The sequence below is a fragment of the Nelumbo lutea genome, chromosome 7 (assembly GCF_056320005.1).
Source record: "Nelumbo lutea isolate HS-2025 chromosome 7, American lotus-T2T, whole genome shotgun sequence".
Classification (NCBI taxonomy): domain Eukaryota; kingdom Viridiplantae; phylum Streptophyta; class Magnoliopsida; order Proteales; family Nelumbonaceae; genus Nelumbo; species Nelumbo lutea.
In genome coordinates, this window is record NC_142690.1 from 25,084,011 (window position 1) to 25,104,797 (window position 20,787).

At 36.0% G+C, this 20,787-nt stretch overlaps 1 protein-coding gene across 1 annotated transcript; it reads left to right on the forward strand.

Annotated features, from left to right (window-relative positions):
* Positions 1 to 911: 911 nt before the first annotated feature.
* On the forward strand, positions 912 to 20,186 carry SE (C2H2 zinc-finger protein SERRATE (SE)). The gene is made up of 12 exons (XM_088953535.1): positions 912 to 1,573; positions 5,232 to 5,359; positions 6,762 to 6,819; positions 12,202 to 12,276; positions 12,375 to 12,449; positions 12,539 to 12,586; positions 12,826 to 12,894; positions 12,985 to 13,782; positions 13,879 to 13,927; positions 15,792 to 16,075; positions 16,189 to 16,371; positions 19,765 to 20,186. Exons 1-12 carry the CDS (start codon positions 1,152 to 1,154, stop codon positions 19,823 to 19,825), a joined length of 2,250 nt encoding a protein of 749 aa, XP_088809661.1. The 5' UTR covers positions 912 to 1,151; the 3' UTR covers positions 19,826 to 20,186.
* Positions 20,187 to 20,787: the final 601 nt, after the last annotated feature.

Below are 20,787 nucleotides of genomic sequence, written 5' to 3' on the forward strand. Positions count from 1 at the left end.
GATTAAGAGGTAAAGCTGCAAGTCTGCAATTGAATCTACCTGTTGGAGTCAAATTGAATGTATAAAATACTTGGTAGTGTTGTAAATAGGAACTTAGGCAAAGAGGCAATGATAACCCTCTACGATTGGGCCGTTAAGCATCCCCATGTACCAAAAGAAAAAAAAAAAATCACACAGGAATAAAACACAACTCAAAGTGCTGGTTTAAGAAGAAAAAACCATAGCTCAGATCAGATGGTTATTTCTTGTTGTGGTTGAAGAAGAAAAATCACTAATTGATGGTTAATTGCCGCTACCATTCTTTATATTATTGCATTCTCTGCATAGATGCCGTGACTACACTTCCCAACAAGCAAATCTGGTGTTGTGCCTATCACCTACAACTGCAACATCTCAAAGTTTTGTGAGTGGTGTATGGTTTTGGTGGCGGGCGTCAGATGAGATGAGAATAGTTTAGGGTTTAGAACTGATAGTGAATAATAGAAATAGTGAAAAGCGAAAGGGTTTAGGGGTGCATAGAATTTCATTAAGACTATGTTTGGTTTGAAGGAAAAGGTAAGGAAAGAAAGGGAAAATAAGGGAAACATTTACAAACCTTGTATTGGTTTCCCTTCCTTTTCCTACATATTCCTTCAAACCAAATATAGCCTAAAGAACTTCTACTAGATGGACAATTTTAGACATCTACTATAATTGATACTATGTAAAATACCATTAATATATCATAAATGTTATGATATTTAATCGGTTTGGGACAGCTAAGACCGGTCCCGAACCGATAATAATCAGGAGACATAATAAAGAACTCTGAACCAGAACCAGAACCAACATAATTGGTTCGGTTCTATTTCTATCGAGTAGACCCGACCCATTGACAACCCTAATAAAGGGCACGCAACACAATCATACCAAACACACCCTTGCTAAAGATTAATGTTTTAAATTTCACGTGCATATTTCCAAGTAGGGATAAAATGCACGAAACAAACATCTCCGCCTGCTCACATTTTCACGGTAGCTAGCTTCTTTGAGTCTTTCTCTTTCCAATTGAACGCTAATTTTTGTTCCAGCCGTGAGCCGATTCGTTCACTCTTCGCGGTTCCTAGGGTTTCAAGCTTTCTCGTCCTCAACTGGTTTTTGATTTTCTATTAATGGCAGAAGTGATGAACATGCCCGTCGAATCTATCGATCGCCGTCGCGATCGCCAGTCCGAGAGGAAAGAGAAATCGAACGACGACGACGACCTTCCACCTCCACCACCGCTTCCCCCCCCGTCGAGGAGAAGGGACAGAGATTCTAGGGAGAGACGTGACGACAGGGACATCGATCGTCCTCCTAACCGCCGTGGTGGCGTCGATTACCACGACCGGAACCGCTCTCCTCCACCAAAGGAGAGGGATAGGGATTACAAACGTCGAAATAGTCCTAGTCCTCCTTATCGTGACAGGCGCCATTCTCCTCCTCGGCGGTCTCCTCCACCACCGCCTTTCAAGCGCTCAAGGAGAGATGATAGTGGTTACGATGGCCGCCGTGGAAGCCCTAGGGGTGGTGGCTTTGGACCGGACGATAGAAGGTGAGTGAGTGGTTGTCATTCTCGTTGTCATTCTGTTATTTGTGTTTCAGAACGATGGCAGTTTCTTATTCGATTCGAGGCTTTTGTCTCAAAGAATTTAGGTTTACGTCTCTTGGAGCTATGTTGATAGCATTATATGGTCTAATATTTCGAGGGGGATTGCAGTGACGGGGAATTAGAGGCATTTGATTACAGTTAAGAGGAAAAAAGTAGCTCTATAGGTGTGTTCCTGTAATTGATCGATTAATTCTTGGTTCTTTGGGGAGTTTCACCAACGACGACAGAACCAGCGGTTGACTATGGGTTTGGCAGGTGCAATTTGGTAGGGTTGCTTAGACTGCACTGTTAGGGTCATATTTACAATCTGTATGTACCTTGGAAGCATGGATAAGAATGGGAGTGATTTACCTGGAATTCGTCTTTGGCTTTCGTGCTTCATATGCGGATTTCTTCTTGCTGGCATGTGCTCTTCTTGCTGAAACTCAAATCCTGTAGAATGGAATTTCTTTCTGGCTGTTGAACTTTGCAAAGCCCCCACATGGTTATTGTCCATCTTTCAAGGCCTGGATCTTTTGTAGGGAAAAACTTGGAGGTGCTTCTCTACATTTTTTTTTTTGTGATACTTGCTTCTTTCTTATCCAAGTGGATGCTAAAGAAATAAATTTGAATTTAGAGGTTAGGTATAGTTTGGATACCAAGATACAAGGGGTCTTTCTTCTATCCTATTGACCATATTATGTTTTGTGGTGGTAGAGAGGGCTCTTTACTTAGAGGATTTCATTATGATGCTTCCCCACCCTCTCTCTCCCTTGTGTGAAGCTTCTAATACAGGTCAATCAGCAGTGGGGTTTAGGCTCATAGATGGGTTACTCCTCTGTCATATTATCCATATCCTCCTGTTAAGTTCTTGAAGGATGGGTCTTTTCATCTCTTCCTAGTTCTTTTCCAGTACATGTGGTTGAACATAAATATTATGTGCAAAGTTTCCAAGGAGTTGCCGTGTTGCCTAGGTTACTAGGCGCCCATCTAGGTGTTAGGTGCCTGCCTAGGCGACAATGATCATAAGTTGGGTGTCTTATTATAATATGATTAATGTCACCACATCTTACTAAAATACATTCTATTCTAACCATGCATATCGTTTATATCTAAAGTTTTACTATTGAAATTTAAGAGATCCAAGAGTTTTGTGAAGGGAAAAAGAAAGAACAGTAGTAAAAAGAGTTTATTATTGTTTTTTGTTTTTACTATTTCCTTGCTTTCTTACATTAAATAAAACAACAGCTCCACCCTTGTTTTTTACTAACCAATTCAGCCTTTTATTTTATAAATTTCTTATCACCTAGGTGGCTAGGCGTCCACTGATACCCATAATCGCTTGATGCTTTGATAACCATGAGTGTTTTGCATAATAATTTGACAAACAGAATATTGGTTAAAGAGTTGGCAAACAGAACATACTGACAAGCCCATGCTGCAATTTGCATGTGCGTAGTGCACTAGTGTGGTTTGAAATAGTTCAGTTTATGTAGATACTCGATATCTAGAAGCTGGTTCTTAGCTCATATATACATGAAATCACATAACTGATAAGTAAGAATTTACATACGCTGGATCTCCTAAGCTCAACCCTTTATGCTAAATTGTAAACTAACCAATGGGAATTTGTAAAAATTCATGGGGTTGGCTTTCATTGGTCAGACTCTTATAAGTTAGAAAGGGTAGTTGTGATAGTCGGATATCTCACTTCTGACAGTCTTACCAATCAAAACCACCACTGTGAATTTTGATGAATTCTCATTGGTTAGTATACAACTTATGACAGAGCTTCTTGTTTAGGAGATTCGAACTGGAATTTACAGTCTTGGTATGTCTGTATGAGAGGTGTAAAGATTGATCCTGGATCTCCTGAAAGCAAAAGTTGTGTGCAACCGGATGCTGGACTCGCAGAGTGTTTGCATGGTTTTTGCTTTTAGGAAATCCGGCCTCATAAAAATTTCAGTTGTACTGCAGCTAAATTATATGATATTGTATAAGTAAGGTAAAAGGATGTAAAGGCATGATAACTGACCAATTTTCAGTCTAGAAAACTCTAAAATGGGTTATTGATAAAGAAAAAACTCTAAAATGAGTTAAGGGGAAACCCATAAGTAATGGGTTTAGGGGAAAACCCATAAAAAATAGGCTTATGGGAAGCCATGATAACCTCTTCTTCTATGCCTCTCTCAACTTACATGAGCAAAACAAAACATCATTTCTTTATGGCAGATCAGGGGTTCTTCTCATCAGTGATCACTCTTTCTGTTAGACTCTAACAGTTTACTTTATTAATGAAGATTCTTTTTTTTTTCTTTTAAACTAAAAAACAGTGTTGTAGAATGAATTTATAATTCTTATATAACTAAGCAATGTATGCTTGGTTATCAATAAAAAACAGTGTTGTAGACATAAGATAAAGGGATTGTTAATCCAATAATGGATTTCAAGTATGAAAATAACTCAAATGTAATGATGTGCTAAAAATTACTAATCTACAAATTGTGACAGTTCATAATTCTAGTTTCTACACAACTACATCACTGTTCAAGGGATAAATGGCTTGCCACCATATCTACATGTCTTATTGTTTCTCATTGTGCTGTCACTTCAGCAATTAGGGAATCAATAAGAGGTTATTGGCATGGCAGGTGCAAATTGATAGGATTTGCTGGCTTTTAGGTTCTGCATAATTGTATTCATACTCTTGGGGATCTATAAGAGGGTAGTGAATGAATTTAGGTTCTGCTTCTCCAAGCTGATGGATGTCTTCTTACTGTAATGTGGTTTTAAAGCTGATAATCGCTTAGTAATATCTATAAAAAAACACTGCTTTTATTTATCACCAGAACCTAATAATATAGTTTGAGTAATATCTATAAAAAAACAAATGTTTGAATAATTGCAGTTATCCAGATGTAGTTCATCTGAACTTGAGAGTCACTATTTTTCTTGTGGAATCTTTCCAATCATTCTATTATTTTTTTTAAAGGTAAAAGTATAATTGTTGTATTAATATTATGTGAATGACTTATAAAGCTGCCCATGTGTACCAAGGATCCATATATGGGGATATACGGAAATAGATTATGGTAAATTGGGTTTTGTGCAACTGCTGATTCAGTGCAATTTATTTCTTATCACTGAAGAAACAAATGATTTGTGGGAGAAGTGGAATGCAGTCTCATGTTTCTTTTTAGGGGTGAAAGTTAATGTTCCCTGCCTCTTTCTGTAAATGCCTCTTTCTGTAATTACTTCCAGTCTTATCTCATAAGCACATACATATACAAGTGCCAGCACACACAAGAAAAAGAAAAAGATTGAAGGTGTACAATGTGCACACATAATGAAGAGAAAAAGAAAAGATGCTGTTGTGTGAACTTTTTTCTTTCATGATGCTGTGACAGTCGATCATATGCTATGACCACCAGTTCCTAAATTTGTTAATTTGTCAATCTGTGAAAAAGAGTCTTTTTGGGACTGTTAATAGTCCTGTATAAGTTTTGTGGTTCTGCATTTGTAAGCAGTGCTTCTGTTATTTATGAATAAATGCTGTCCATGCAAATGTTGTTTAGATATTGTTCGATTGTTAAGATATGCAGGTTTGGATATGATTATGCAGGTTTGGATATGATTATGTTGGGGGATATGATCGTGGTACCGGTGGGGGCAGACCTGGATATACCGATGAAAGGACTCATGGTCGGTATATGAATCGATCATCTGGTGGTTATCAAAGTGGGTTTTCAGGTAATTGATCATTTAACTTCTCCTTTTGAATGTTTTCAGGTAAATTGATCATTGAATAAATCACTCTAAATCCTGGTTTAATTTGGGCCAAAGATAATGCTCATAAACCTTGTCAGTGGTTTTTATCTCTTCCGAAATGGCCACCTTTTCCTCCATCATGGCATCATGTAGTTCTTTAATGACATGTAGTCTTAGGGACTCCTTTTGGAAGTCAAAGTTGGTTTCCTTTAAAGAGGTAACCATTTAAAATATTGAATTTATCATTTTGCCCAAATTTGCATACCTTTCATATCTCACGAAAGTAAGGGTTGGTCCCATAATTTTTCAGGTAAAAGATCAAATCCAATTTTAGAGGATAAAGTTTTCAGAAGACAAATCTTTTGACCGAGTGCACTGGCTACTTTTTTCTTAGTACTTGTGATGAATTGCAAATGCATACTCTTTGAAGTTGGAAACCCGCTTAGCTTGTCTGGCATTCATCTTTGTTTGGATACTTAGAAAATGAAGAGCTTTGTGGTTAGAATAGTACAAACTTCTTGTGAATGAGGTGGTGATGCTAAAACCTTAAAGCTTGTATTATAGCATAAACATCAATGTGATAGGTGAAATAGTGTTTCTTAGCTTCATACGGCTTCTCAATGAAGAAAGCTATTGGGTATCCATTTTGACTTAAGATAGCCCCAATTCCTATGTGAGATGCATTACATTTACTTCAATTACTTCTTCAAAATTAGGTAAGGCTAGAACGGGTGCCTTAGTGAGCTTTTTCATGATTAGATTGAAGCTATCTTTAGCTTCATTTATTCAAACAAAGCTTGTGGACTTCATGCAATCAGTCACTTGGCAATGGCAATGCTAAAATTTTTAATGCATCGCCTTAAAAATGTGGCTAAGCTATGAAAGCTTTTCACTTTCATTATTGACTTTGGAATCCTAAAACTTTTCAGAGTCAAGAGTTCTCTTTGCGATAAATAGCAGTCCTGGGTGACATCTGCATGTGTTATATCTTTGTTTCTTGTGCCTCTATTGGGGAAGCTTGTAACAATTGCTTATCGTTACTGATTATTGAAATTTTAAAGAATCTTTTACTTATAAAAAAAGTATGTATATCTTTGTTTCAGCTATATAAGCTATTCTAGTACCTAAAATGTAAACAAATGCCTTTATTGAGATTCTGGGTTTTTTATTTTGAAATTAATGTGTACTCTGTTGCCACACATTTTTGTATCTAATACCTTTATAAAGCAATGAGCTTAATATGGGTGTGGCATCCTATTTAAGCTGTCAGGTGCATATTTATTCACTGGTTTTCAATTTTCAACTTGTAGATGAACTGTTGACCTAGGTTCCTCTTGTTGTCACAGTTGAGCTCGGACTATACTTCATTATGTATTTTTTGCAGATTGGGATTCAGGTCGTGGAGGTTATGGTGATGCTTCAAACACAGGGAATGCACAAAGGTTAGTGATTTAATTTGTCTATGTTAGGTTAGAATTATTTTGCATTCTTTATTTCAAATCCTGAATTTTGTGTCATTTTTTGTTACTAAAACGCTGATTTTTATGAGTGAAAAAGGAATTTATTGGAAAGTAAAGGGGAACACTCTCATTCATCATTCAAAAAAAATGTAAAGGAGAACACGGAGTTATTCATCCAAGGAAGGACCAAAGGATAACCCATAAAGGCTATATGTAAGGAGCACGCACTAAGGAGCATACAAACTGGAGACTGGTGTTAAGAAAATTAACTAGCTAACCCCAATAGGAGCTCTAGGAACCTTACTCCTGGTTAAGCTGTTGAAAATGTGGTGCGGAATTATATGATGCAACTATTGTAATATCAATATCTTAGGGATTTTTTGAAGGGATTATATAGGTCTCTTGGGATGTGAAGTTAGGGTTAGAAAAGTTCCTAGGTCTAATGGTGGAGAATTTCTGGGTTTGAGAAATTTGGCATGGACTCCAAAGGGTGGAGTTCATTTGTAAATAGAAATAACACTCTTGAAGTCCTTTGAAACCAGCTATGGCACTACTTATTTTCTCCCAACATATCAGGTATAGTGTTTTAAAAAGCGTGGGAGGTGTACGCCTGGAGGCACCTCTAGGCGAGGCGCTCCCAAAACGCCCTAAGGTGTATGCCAGAAGCGCTGACACCTCTGAGGTGTATGCCTCTTGTGCTTTTTTGATGAGGCGCATGCACATATAAAAAGACAAGAAAAAGAAAAAAGAGAAAAAGGAAAGGAAAGAAAAAGAAAGGGAAGGGAAAGAAAAAGAAAGAGAAGAAAAAAAGAGAAAAGGAAAGAAAAGATGAGGGGAAAGAAAGTGGTTTCCCCTTGCCCCTTCGGTTGGAGGCTTCACCCCCTAGATCTCCACCTCCTTTTTGATGCAGCCCAATTTGTTTTTTTTGCTTGCTTCGCTTGCTTGCCTCCGCGACGACAAGACCCCCCTTTCAACTAATGTTATGCATCTTTATTCTTCTTAATATAAAAGACTTTTATTAAAAATAAAGAAAAAATGAGATGCCTCCTTCCTCTTCATCCTCCTCTTAATCCCTCTCCTCTTAAGGAGGCTTACGCCTCTTGCGTTTTGAACTACGCCTCACGCCTCTAGGTAGTGGAACACATCGCATCACACCTCCGTCTTTTAAAACATTGATCAAGTATTACTCCTGGTCTCAAACTTGGGTTATAATTTGGGAGGATCATTTGTGTGGAGATTCTCCCCTTTGCCAATCCTTTCCCATTTTTTTTAAAAGCTGAACCTCAGGTGCACAAAGGCATACACCAGTGTACAAAAGGTTGTCTTATCGGTTATTTCAACAAATCTACCACAGAGTTTGCCAATTTGCTTGATGACTCGAGCAAATTAAATGGTAACCCAAAGATTATGATCCCATTTGGTTCAAAGGGTTTCTTCTCTCCAACAGATTTGTCACCATATACTAGTTTTTTTGCATATACTAGGTTATCTTTGAACTAAGATACTTTGCTGTTAATGTCTATGCTCGAAGTGAGGATAAGCATACCTTGTTAGCTTTAAACTTCTTAATTTGAAGGTTTGGTGGCAACACCAAATGACCAATGATTTTCTCTACAATTGACCTCCAATTATTCAATTACCTATAATACTGTTTTTTTGAGAGAAAAAAATTGTTCAATTACCTATATACTGTTAGATTCATAAAAAAAAACCTATATACTGTTAGGACCAAAACCTTATGTTCTTACATTCTCAACCATAACCATCAAAAGCACTTAATTAGCTATTGATGTGGGCGGTGTTTGATGGTCCACCTTTTTTGTGGACTATCTTTTAAGTTTGGTATCTTTTGTTCCAGAGTCCATTCCTCCTGGATCTCCTACAATTCATGTGTTCACCTTTGGTAAAGTCAACCACCCTTTCAAACCCCACTTTTCAGATATACATGCCATCTGCTTTTCATTAGCTCGAAAGATCTCATAGCATATGTATCTTCCTTTGGCATTCGTTTTTCTTTCCATTTCATAGCTTCTGTCGATGCAGTTAAAACATTCCCCCATGTTACATTTTCATTTGTGTACATGTTTCTCTTGGAAGCGCTTGGACCAGAATATTCCTGGGTCACTTGGAGTATTTCACCAAACCACTATTTAAAAATCAATTCCTTTATATTATATATACTTTTTATACTAGTAATTAAGCACGTGCGTTGCACGTATGATTTTTTTTCATATTAATTACTTGAATTTTAGATATATCATAGTTAGGATAGAAATTGAAAATTAATAAAAGTAACAATATGGCTCAAAATAAACTTAATTACTTGTACTAAATGTGCACCTGTAGAAATTTTAAATTACAATAAGAGCTATTATTATTATTATTATTACTACTACTACTACTACTAAATTTTGTATTCCATTTCTGTCTTAAAAAATAATATTTATTTTAACAATTATTTTATTTAATATGATGCTTATATAACATTCGAAATGCTCCAAAATGTTTTTATTTTTAACAATTATTTTCATCTACATTATATAAATAAGTTTCACTTGTCACACTTATTTTTTGTTTTGACATAATATCTAATTTTTTATATATTCTTTTGATTACTTGTACTTTTTTATTATTTTTTTAAATATTTATTATTTAACTATTATATCATCGATTAATCCATTTGACTCAAACCACTAACCCATGGCTCAAATAGAAAAATAATTTGATTTCTAGGTTGACATTAAATTTTGTATTACATTTCTATTGATAAGATTATATCTTATGTATAATATTTATTTTTGTTCAATATAATGAATGTATAATATTATATATGTATCCAATATTTTATTTTTTATAAATATATAACATTATATCTTATGTATAATATTTATTTTTGTGATTCTTTGTATTTTCTATTTTTAAAAAAGTTATTATTTGAATATGACATCATTTTATTGTTAGGTTGATTTTAATTTTGGCATTCCATTTTCATCATTTACAAAAAACTTTCTTACATTTCATACTTATTTTTGTTCATTATAATGAATATACAATATTAATGACTTGCCCAATTCTTTTTATTTTTTTTTGTATTATATATTATATTTATTTTAATTATCATTATTATTCAATTATGGCATTATTTATTAACGGATTTGACCCTAAATGGTTGAATTGCTTACCCACCATCGAGAGAAGAAAATGGTTTTGTTTTCAAATTATTTTTCAAAATATTTATTTTTATATTATTAAAATTAATTTTATGTTGTGGATTTAATTAGTACAATTTAATGACGAGAAAAATATGTCTTAAATATAGGGTTTAATAAGAGAATATACCTTAGATATGAGATTTAATGAGAGATAATTGGAAAATAGTTTTACTTCCAATTGGTTTTGAATATTACATTTCATTTCCATCATTAATAAAAACATTTTCTTATTTACCATCAATGTTTTCAATTTGTTGATGACTTGGCCAAATGAACTGCTTGAACTGTCACTCGGCCTTGATTCTATATTTGGTTTTGTTGAAACTCCCTCTTTTGGTTAAAAACCATCCAACTTGGGTGGTTCAACCATTGACCCGTTCGACCCAGTAACCAAGTCGCATGTTGCACACTTAATTATGTGCAAACTTTTGGAAGCCATAACTTTGCACTTTGATGTTCGATTGGGGTTATCTCTCTCTCTCTCTCTTTTTTTTTTAAATTAAATTTCGAGTAACTTTTCAAGACCTATACGTCCCAAGGCATTTATGCGCCTTGCCTCCCCAAATTGTAGTTTTTAATATTTTTTAGAAATAAAAATTTAAATTTAAAACGGAATTAAAAAGCATAAATAAATATAACATAATACATATATTATATGTAATATAAGTAAAGCATAACTATGATATATGTAAATCATAAATATACTATTTATAGATAAAATATGTATTTTTACACACACACATGGTGTTGACACAGAGCGGTTTGGCTCGTTTGACATTGACAGTTGAACTGGTGACCTATGACCTGAAGGCAAAAGCGGGTTGGCCTCTGTGTCGGTTTTTAAAACATTGTTTATCATTTTTATTATTGTTTAATATGTCAAATATATGATGCTAAAAACATTCCCATTTTTTAATTTCCATACTTTTTTGCATTTTATATATTTTGGATTTTTTTTGTTTAATTGTGGCAACATGGATTGGCCCATCTGACCCAAATGGTTTAATTTCTTACCACCACATAGATGAATACACCACTTTTTCCAGGTAGATTTTAAAAGTATAAGTTTAATGTTATTGAAATTATTAATTTATAATGTATGTATTTAATTTTAGAATTTAATGATGAGAAGAAACAAAGAAGCCTTAAATATATGATTCAATGAAGGTGAATGTAAATTAATGCCTTAAATGTTGTATTTAATGAGAGATAATTGAATTCATTGATTATCTTAACATTAAATCTTTTCAACTTATTTAATATCAATAACTAATTATTCTTGAGCCTATTCGTACTTTTTAAAGTAGTATAGATATATAAAAGGGTTAGTTTTTGTCAATGCCTATATTTTTATTTCCTCCTTTGAGCGTGTTTCCTTTTTGGTTATACCCTTCTTTTCCGCCATTTACCCAAATTTTCTGTGGGAGTTGTAGTGTACACTAATTTGTTTGATTTCAATTAATACTTAATAATACTTGAAGTCCTGAATTAGTAGAAGTGGACTTTCAAGTTGTCATAAACTAGATTTGATCTAGGGAAGAAATGCCTTGGACCTTAAGGTTTTTGGTAAGAGCAGCACATTGGCCCATCAGCCTATACTGCTATTTTTGGTGGATGTCTACAGCAGCAAATAGTATTCAGTCTCTTAAGCTTGGGCAAGGGGTCACATGGGAAAGCCTACCGTGTGGTGTACCAGGGCAGACTGGCAGGGGGAAATTTGAATGTGTAGAAAATAGTAAGGGCGAATGATATAATCAGAAAGAAGCTATAGTACATTTCTCCTACATCCTACTTAAACTCTTAAAGATTATATGGAATTTGTATAACATCATAATTTACTTTAAGAAAAAAATCCAACTATTTAGACACCTCTTTTTACCTACTTCTTTTGCTTCAGAGTACCTCTTTTGATTTTCTCTTCACATGGTGACATTTTCTGCAGTAGAAACCAAAAATGTTCAATTATTTTCAGGGCATTAACTTGCCCTTTTAGTATATTCCTTTTAAGGATATCTTTTCCCACCCTTTTCGTATTTTGCTATTTTCTTTTCATCTTGTTCTTTCTTCATTTCATTTATTCCATGGTACTTGCTTTCCTAGAGTTATTTTCCCATAACACTATTGTAATATTACATGGTGTAAATTGTTTCAGAGAAGGCTTGATGACTTATAAGCAATTCATTCAAGAGCTTGAAGATGATATACTACCAGCTGAAGCTGAACGCAGGTACCTAATATTGTCAAAGGAGTACTGATTCCTGAATGCTATAGTTGGACATGACTAATATGTTAACATGTTCTGCTGATATGTCTTTCATAATATAGGTATCAAGAGTATAGATCAGAGTATATTTCGACCCAGAAGCGTACATTTTTTGATGCACATAAAGATGAGGAATGGTATTGTTAGTTTAACAGTTCCATTTTGTATTTTCCTCCATGTCTTTCCTAATTTCCATCTTCCTAATTGGATTTTCTTATGGACATAGGCTGAGAGACAAGTATCATCCAACAAATTTGCTGTCAGTCATTGAAAGGTTTGCTCTACTTATTTTGTGTTTAATATAATAACTGACAATGAGCCTAAAATGGTAAAAGTTCTTGAGCCAGTAAATGAAATTTTTTGAGTTCCTAAGCTGTTTCCTGTTTTGAAATACCAAGTACTGCTAGTTATGAATAAAAATTTTATGGAGAACCAATTCTTTCTTGTATACATACATATGTATGTAGTCGAATTAAATTTTCTTGTTTTGTTTCTGTTACATTTTCTTTATAGGAGGAATGAAAATGCTCGAAAAATTTCAAAGGACTTTTTGCTAGACCTACAAAGTGGAACATTGGACCTGTAAGTTTGGTCCTTGTTTTTTCCTTGCTTTGGTTAAGCATCCAAGTCATTCTGTTGACTCCATTTCCTTGTTTTTAATAAAATATTCAGAGGACCTGGCATCAATGCCTTATCATCAAACAAATCAGGTCAAGCTAGTGATCCCAACTCTGAAGATGAAGCAGATGGTGGTGGCAAAAGAAGAAGACATGGTAGGGGACCGGTTAAAGAAAATGATCTTCTTTCAGCTGCTCCTAAGGCTCACCCAATCAGTTCTGAACCTAGACGAATTCAAGTTGATATTGAACAAGCACAGGCTCTTGTTCGTAAGCTTGACACAGAAAAAGGGATTGAGGAAAACATTCTTGGAAGCAGTGATCATGATAAAATGGATGGTGAGAAATCCCATGGAGGGCCAATTATAATTGTGCGGGGTTTAACCTCTGTAAAGGGCCTTGAGGGGATTGAGTTATTAGACACACTTATTACTTACCTCTGGCGAATCCATGGTGTGGATTACTATGGCATGATTGAGACAAATGATGCCAAGGGTCTTCGGCATGTGAGGGCAGAGGGCAAGAGCTATGATGAAACAAATACAAATGCATCTGATTGGGAGAAGAAACTTGACTCATTTTGGCAAGGGAGATTGAGGAGTCAAGATCCTTTGGAAATAATGACTGCCAAGGAGAAGATTGATGCAGCTGCTGTTGAAGCTTTAGATCCATATGTCAGGAAGATAAGAGATGAAAAGTATGGGTGGAAGTATGGTTGTGGAGCCAAGGGTTGCACAAAGCTCTTCCATGCTGCTGAATTTGTTCATAAGCATCTGAGGTTGAAACATCCAGACCTGGTTATGGAGCTAACTTCAAAAGTGCGTGAAGATTTATATTTCCAAAATTACATGAAGTAAGGGCTTAACAGCTTTTCTTTTTCTTTTTATCAATGTCTGTGCATATGGTCATTTCTATGATACAATGGTTAATATATTATTACTTTTTGCAGTGATCCCGATGCACCTGGTGGGACACCTGTCATGCAGCAACCTCTTCCGGTATGGTTCTTTGTACCTATAATGCATGCATGCACACACACATTAAATACATGTGATAACCTATACTTTTGGATGTGCGATTTATCTTTAGACTCTAGTTTTTTTCTTGAACTCTTGAGCTGAATCTCTTTGATTCCCAAAATGGAACAGTATATAATGTAAAATTTGGGGCATGCGATCAATGTCCTAATGCTCCTTTTTGTTCTCGTTCTTTCCCCATGCTGGCCTTTCTTTAGAGTGATCTTTTATGGTTTGATTTCTTTAATCCCTTGCTATTTTGCGCTTTTGGATGGTTAATATAAACTGAAACCAAGATACTCATGATTCATTTAATCTTGTTAGAAGGTATGTATGTTCAGAAAGGAGATTGTGCTAGCTGTTGTTCATGAAGGAGATTGTGCTCTATCCTTTGATTTTCTCATTGGAATTTCCTTTTTTTTTGTGTTTGTCAGATCTATTCTTATTGCTTGTGTATGTCTCTCTTCTTGTTTATAATTGACAACAAAGAGGTCTTATTCTATGTGTATGATCTGCAAGAAAATGTTGCTGATTATGATTGAAGGTTGTTTATGATGCTATTTCATTGTGATTATCTTTGTATACTTATTATTTCTTTTTTGGTTGGTAACTAAAAGCCTTATTTTATTAACAAGAAAATGGCTGAACAAGATCATGCTTAGTTTGCTTTAGTGGGGACATAAACAAGGCCAACCAAAGTAGAAGAATATGGGGAATACATCTTGAGTAGTGATGGAAAGATTTGGGGTGTTGGTGTTGGGAGATGAAGATGGGGAAAAGTTTGGGGGATTGGGAGTTGGTAATGAGGAACCAGAAAATAATCCAGATCAAGTTGGAATTTGAACTGAGGAGCAATTAAGGAAGTTTAAATGAAATTAGGATTGCAACCTGAGAATATGGATAATTCCAAAGGAAATAAGAGTCCAAAGAAAGCTAGAGTTATGCCTGGAAGCCAAAAAGGGGGAGTCAAAAGTAGTATAAAGAGGAAAACTGAAGTTGAAAACCTCCAATGCTACTTGTGACAGAAATGGAGAAGTAGAAGGCAGAAGGGACTTGAGAGTTGAGATAGATTGGTATTTAAGGGATCCTTTAAAATACAAGATAATGAAGATCATAAGTTGGAATGTTAAGTGATATAAAAGAAGCATTGGCTCTCTTTGAGAGCCAATACAAGGATTGATTTGGAAAATAGGCCAAATCAATCCTTTCCAAATCAATCCTTTTATGTTAAGTGATATAAAAGTACAATTGTCTCCAATAACTACGGCACTCCTCCAATAACTAAGGAATTTCATGAGAGGGGTAGCACATGCTTCAATCTTAGTGGTAAGACATTTGCTATAATTTATAGACTTTATTAGGCTGATGGGTATAAAATCCTGGGGTCAAGAAGCAAGTGGGAACTTGGGAATAAGTGATATAAAATAGCATTGGCTCTAATAACTACGATACCCCTCTCATGAAATTCCTTAAAATCTCCCACTAGTCCGGATTTCATAATATTCAAACATTTTTGAAAGTAGGCAATTGTGAAACCATATGGACTTGGTGCTTTATAAGCATCCATCTCAATAATTGCAGTTTACACTTCTTTGTCGAATGTTTTTCAAGGGTGGCAGTTAAATCTTTGTCTAGGACAGGCCAATGCAGTCCCAAGACAACCAACTTATTCTGAATTGGTGGTGATTATTTGTTGGCTCCTTTGATTTGCCTTTGCTGTCATGTATCTATGCTTTATATTATTGGTTTCTGTTCTTGTATCACTATTATTTTGTTAGATTCAGCTAGAAGATGTCATGACATTTTTCATTTGCCTTAACTGACAATCCAATTCCTGTTGTGGTAGAAGGACAAGCCGCAGAGGCGTAGAACTGGTTCAGATAACCGATTCAGAGATGATCGGGGAAGCCGGAGGGAGCATGACAGGGAAGACAGAGGTGATGATGAAAGATATGATAGATCTGAAAATTCACCATCTCGTGATTTCCAGTCTACTGGTGGAATGGAAGGGGGAAACCCTGATGAGCCAATGTTTGATACCTTTGGTGCACAAGGCATGCGTACTGCACCACCATTTCCCTCAGATATGCCCCCTCCTCCTCCAGTATTAATGCCTGTTCCGGGTGCTGGGTAGGTTTGCTTTTTGGTTTCTATTTGTTTCTGTTTATGGAGTGTAGTTATTCATCTCATATCTTGTTCACCATTTCTTTTAAACCTTACCATGTTTGGGAAATTATTGCCAGCCCTCTAGGACCTTTTGTTCCAGCCCCACCTGAAGTTGCTATGCGGATGTTGAGAGAGCAGGGGGGGGCATCTCCTTATGAAGGCAGTGGTAGGAAAGGGCGGCCTGGCCCTCAAATTGGTGGTCCAGGCCCGTTACTTGCTGTTTCTCCGGCTTTTCGACAAGATCCTCGACGCATACGAAGGTAATTGATCATGTCTATTACATTTACATGTTAATAAAAATATTATTTTAACTTGGTGTTACCGGATAGTTCTGTTCTTGATTTGTGTGTCATCACCACCACAACTACCATCAATGTTTTATTATTTTATACTGTTTTTTTTTAAGTCGATAATGCCATTGTTAATTTTATGAAATTAGTACTTTATTATTTCTTAAATGAGTTAGACTCTGGGCATCGTTTTCTTAGTTCCTAGTTGTTTCCACTTCTTGGTCATCCATAGTGTAGACTTATTGGTGGACCCCATTATAATTGGATGACTTGGAGGGTGTTTGGAACCATTGTTGTTCCTACCTGAAATGTTTTGGATTGAGCAATACAAATTAGCATTCAAGTTTTTTGTGGCTGTTTATAGTTAAACAGGCATACCTTAAAAATGCTGTTGTAGGAGGCTGTTTATAGAAATACTAAATTGATGCTTCTTGTTCCGGGGGGAGGGGGGGTGAAGTTTAATTGGTTTAGCTGAAGTAACTGTAATATGTGATGGACAACTCATATCTCTCACCAATTTGTATTGATTAACACAAAACATTTCAGGTAGAAACAACAATGACACCAAACACCCTCTTGGTCAGTCAATCTATCACTTGAGCGATATTGGACCATTATCCAAACTTTTTTAGGTGAACAGTTCAGATGAAATGCCATTGCAACCAACCTATAGCCCAGAAAACTCCTGAAACTCCAGTAGCACATAAAAAATGGAATGGGAAGAAAGTGGGGAGTTTAAGAGAGAGAGGGGAGAGAATTGTGGTGACAGTCAATCTGGAAAAGGTGGTGGAAACCAAAGTGGAAGTAAGTAAAGCATTGAGGCTACTTATTCTTGGAGGCATAGTTTTCAAGGCACCAAGGCGAACCTAGGCGACAGGAGAACGCTTTGTCGCCTGGTCGCCTAGGCATCACTTAATGTCAAAAAAAGAAAAAGAAAAAAGGGGGATGCACCCCTATTTTCTCCATTGCAATAGAAGTAACAGATGAAAGAGCCCCTATTTTCTTGTATTAGAAGAAAGAAAACATGAAATAAAAACCTCACAAATCATGGACAAGACACCCCTGTTTTAGTTCAAAAAACGATGAAGATGAATCTTTTTTTCCAGAAAAAGAAAACAAAGGGGCAGATCCCTGTTTTTTTGTTCCAGAAGGAGTGTTTTTGTTTTAAGAAAAAGAAAAAGTGTTCTAGTCCACTGATATTTTTGTTCCACAAAGAAGTGGAAGAGAAAGGAGGAGGGGCGGAACCTCTATTTTTGTTCAGAAAAATAAAAAGAAAATTGGCGTAGCCCCTGTTTGTTCCAAAACGAAAAATGAAGATGTTTTTTCTCCAGAAAGAAGAACGAAAAGCATACCTTCTATCATACCTCTCAAATTCATCTTCAAATATTATTTATCAGAAACCTTGAGGTCCTTGATGAGATAAGAAATTAATAAAAAACTTATTATCTTATGAAATAAATAAAAATAATGATTCAATGCATCAAGTCTATATTTATATTATATACTTAGAATATAAAAAATTATTAAATATACAAAGCTTACAATAGGTTATATATAATATATATCATATGGCATTTGGGCGAGGCGAGACCCAAAAAGTGCCTACACACCTAGGCGCCCGCTTAGGTGTTGCCTTGACAAATATGCTTGGAGGGGAGGATTTTGCTAAGAAAATGTCTAAAGATTTGCAAGAAAGACATCCAATACCTTTGCAGAATAAATGAGATCTTCACTTGGGTGCCGAAGAGAATGATGCCAACTCAAGATCACAGTTTGATAAAAAAAAGTTAGATCTGATTAAAGGAGATGGAGTGGGTTGTAGAGGAGAGGAGAGCTGGCAGGCGATCCGTTTTTTGAGAGAAATGTGGTGTTGGAACTGTAATGAAATAAATAATTAATGATGGTCAAAAGGCACTGAGGGTCTTGAAGAAGAAACCTAATGCTATTAGAAGATTCAACAGAGGGAGAACTCATCAAATAGTCCATGTCTAAAAAGTGTTTGCAAGACTGAAAGGGGGTTTGGAATCGGTCATGCAAAGAAGGTGAGAAAGTCAAAGAAGCTTTTAACAGAAGCAAAAAGGTCTCTAATTAAGCTTATGGAGAGAGGGACCTTTTTTGTTCTATTGTTGTACAATTTTATGTCTTGCTTTTGCTTAGTGGTGGTGTTTTTTGGGTTTGGTTTTTTTGTCATATGGTGGGTTGTTTTGAGTTTTGGTGGGTGGTCTTGGCCTTTTTGGAGATGTAGTTCTTTTTTCTCAGGTGCCTGCTGGTCACCTTCCTCTGTACTCTCTTTTTTATTTTAATAAAATTTTCTTTTATTACCAAAAAAAATAGGAAGCTGCCAAAACTAGTAACCAAATCAAACTGACTTTCTGTTGACTTTCAAGTTTCAGCAAGCCTCACCCCCTTCTAGACACATCACATACAGACAAACTTTTCCTCTTTGCCCTAGGTTTTCTCTTTGGTGAAGCTCTACCCTCATCCTACTTTCCACTCTATTTGGTAGCACTTTCCAGCTTCTTCCTTTCAATTGCCACAACTACATTGCAAATTTTGCCGTCCTCCCATTTTACGTCCCAACTTGATTTCTCATCCCCTTGCTGCATTGAATGAAATTCACACTTATGTGCATCGTTTCCAAACGCAGCCTTAGGATCTGTCTATCCTTCACACTATAACTTTTGGCTAGGACATTTACAGTACATTGGTTTTGTAAACCATTTGCCCCACTCCTAGAAGCATCTGATATAGCTATGTTTAAAGGGATGATCTCCATCACATACCTAGGCATGGAAACCTCATTTATTGCCTTGCTTGTTGTGTTAAAAAGATCAGAGTCTATACTATCCAGACTTAAATGTAACAGCTAGGTTGGGCCTAACTGTAGCTTTTAAAAAGTTTGAGATTTTTGGTCATGATTCATTCTTGTCTTGGCATATAGCAAAACATCTAGTGTTATATTGCTTATGGATGTTTGGTCATAATTTCTTACTTTGTTTATGAAGTTTCATGGGTATATGACAATTTTTGTTGTTGTTGTTGTTGGGTAAATAAGTTCTATATGGTGGTCGTTGAAACACACATGCAAGGGCTTCTTTCATGTTGGTGACATATGCATTTGCTTTTATACATATTTGTAACAAGTAAAGTTTTTTGTCTGCCACTTGCATTGGTAGAGTTTGTATCTGCTGCGACCAGTGTTGGAGGTTCAATAATCACCGTTAGTTTTGGCAAAAAAATACGAACTAATGCCAAATGAACCTCTCGATTGGCCATGCTCTCATACATTACATGTTAGCATTATGCTAGATTCAAACTTCACTTTACAATGTGTGACTGACATTTGCATTCAATTGGATGCAGTTATCAGGACTTGGATGCCCCAGAAGATGAGGTCACTGTGATAGACTACCGGAGTTTGTAGGAACAACGCTCAGCTTCCCGAGAATGTTAGATGTCTGCAATGACAAGGGATCATTCGTTTCATGCTTTCCTATTAATGGCTACTTTACGAGTGGAATGGAAGTTGCCACATATTTTGTACCATAGTAGGATATGAAACTGGTTGCCGGTGCTAGTCATAATTGGAGTTGCTAATAGCTATCTATGTTGCTATAGTTTTACGGTACCCTGATGGAGCCTTAAGGGATTGAATTTCGAACTCGAGGCCCAAGTTTGGGGGGTTCTGTCAACTTGTGGCATTGTTGAAGTTTTATTTCACTTCTGTCCTTGAACCATTGTTCTTCTCTATCAATTAATGAAAAAAGTATGCAGCTCATAATAAACTGAAGCTGAAAAAAGTGAAAAAACAACAACAAAGGGATTGAATTTCGAACTTGGGTCCCAAGTTTGGGATTCTGTCAACTTGTGGCGTTGTTAAAAGTTTAATTTCTTGATCTCCTTGTTAAAAGTGTAGGTTCACTGTTCTTGTCCTTGAACGGTTGAACCCCATTGATTCTTCTTAAAACTATGTAGTCAATAGTAACACTGAAAGCTGAAAAGAGGAATAAAAGGAAGAACAGCTTTTTCATTTAACTTTGTTACGGAATGAAACCAATGGTAAGATTCAATCATTCATGCAAAATGCAAATATCAGGGAGAGTTGAAATGATCTAGGTTTTGATATTTGATGGAATTTGTGCGGTGCAAGGAGGGGCGTATTGGACTATCGTTTGTTGCTCCCTCATTTTTTTTAGTTTTTTCTTTTCAACCTGCTTCAGAGGGGTCGGTTTAAGGCCTGTTTACCCTGAACTAGGTAAGCTCCTAATATGGTTTGATTCCCCATACGTATCGTTCCAGCACCCCACCGATATGCCCCTACAGTAGGTGTATTGGTGGTCTGACTGGTTCAGGGTGTGGCGAAGACCTAAACTGGCTCCCTTGAAC

What these genes read in the sequence shown, in the direction of transcription:
- SE (XM_088953535.1), top strand. Translation starts at nt 1,152, where the DNA reads ATGGCAGAAGTGATGAACATGCCCGTCGAATCTATCGATCGCCGTCGC. An exon ending in GCACATAAAGATGAGGAATG is followed by an intron (nt 12,450 to 12,538) that starts GTATTGTTAGTT and finishes TTATGGACATAG; the next exon opens with GCTGAGAGACAAGTATCATC. An exon ending in CAAAGTGGAACATTGGACCT is followed by an intron (nt 12,895 to 12,984) that starts GTAAGTTTGGTC and finishes TAAAATATTCAG; the next exon opens with AGGACCTGGCATCAATGCCT.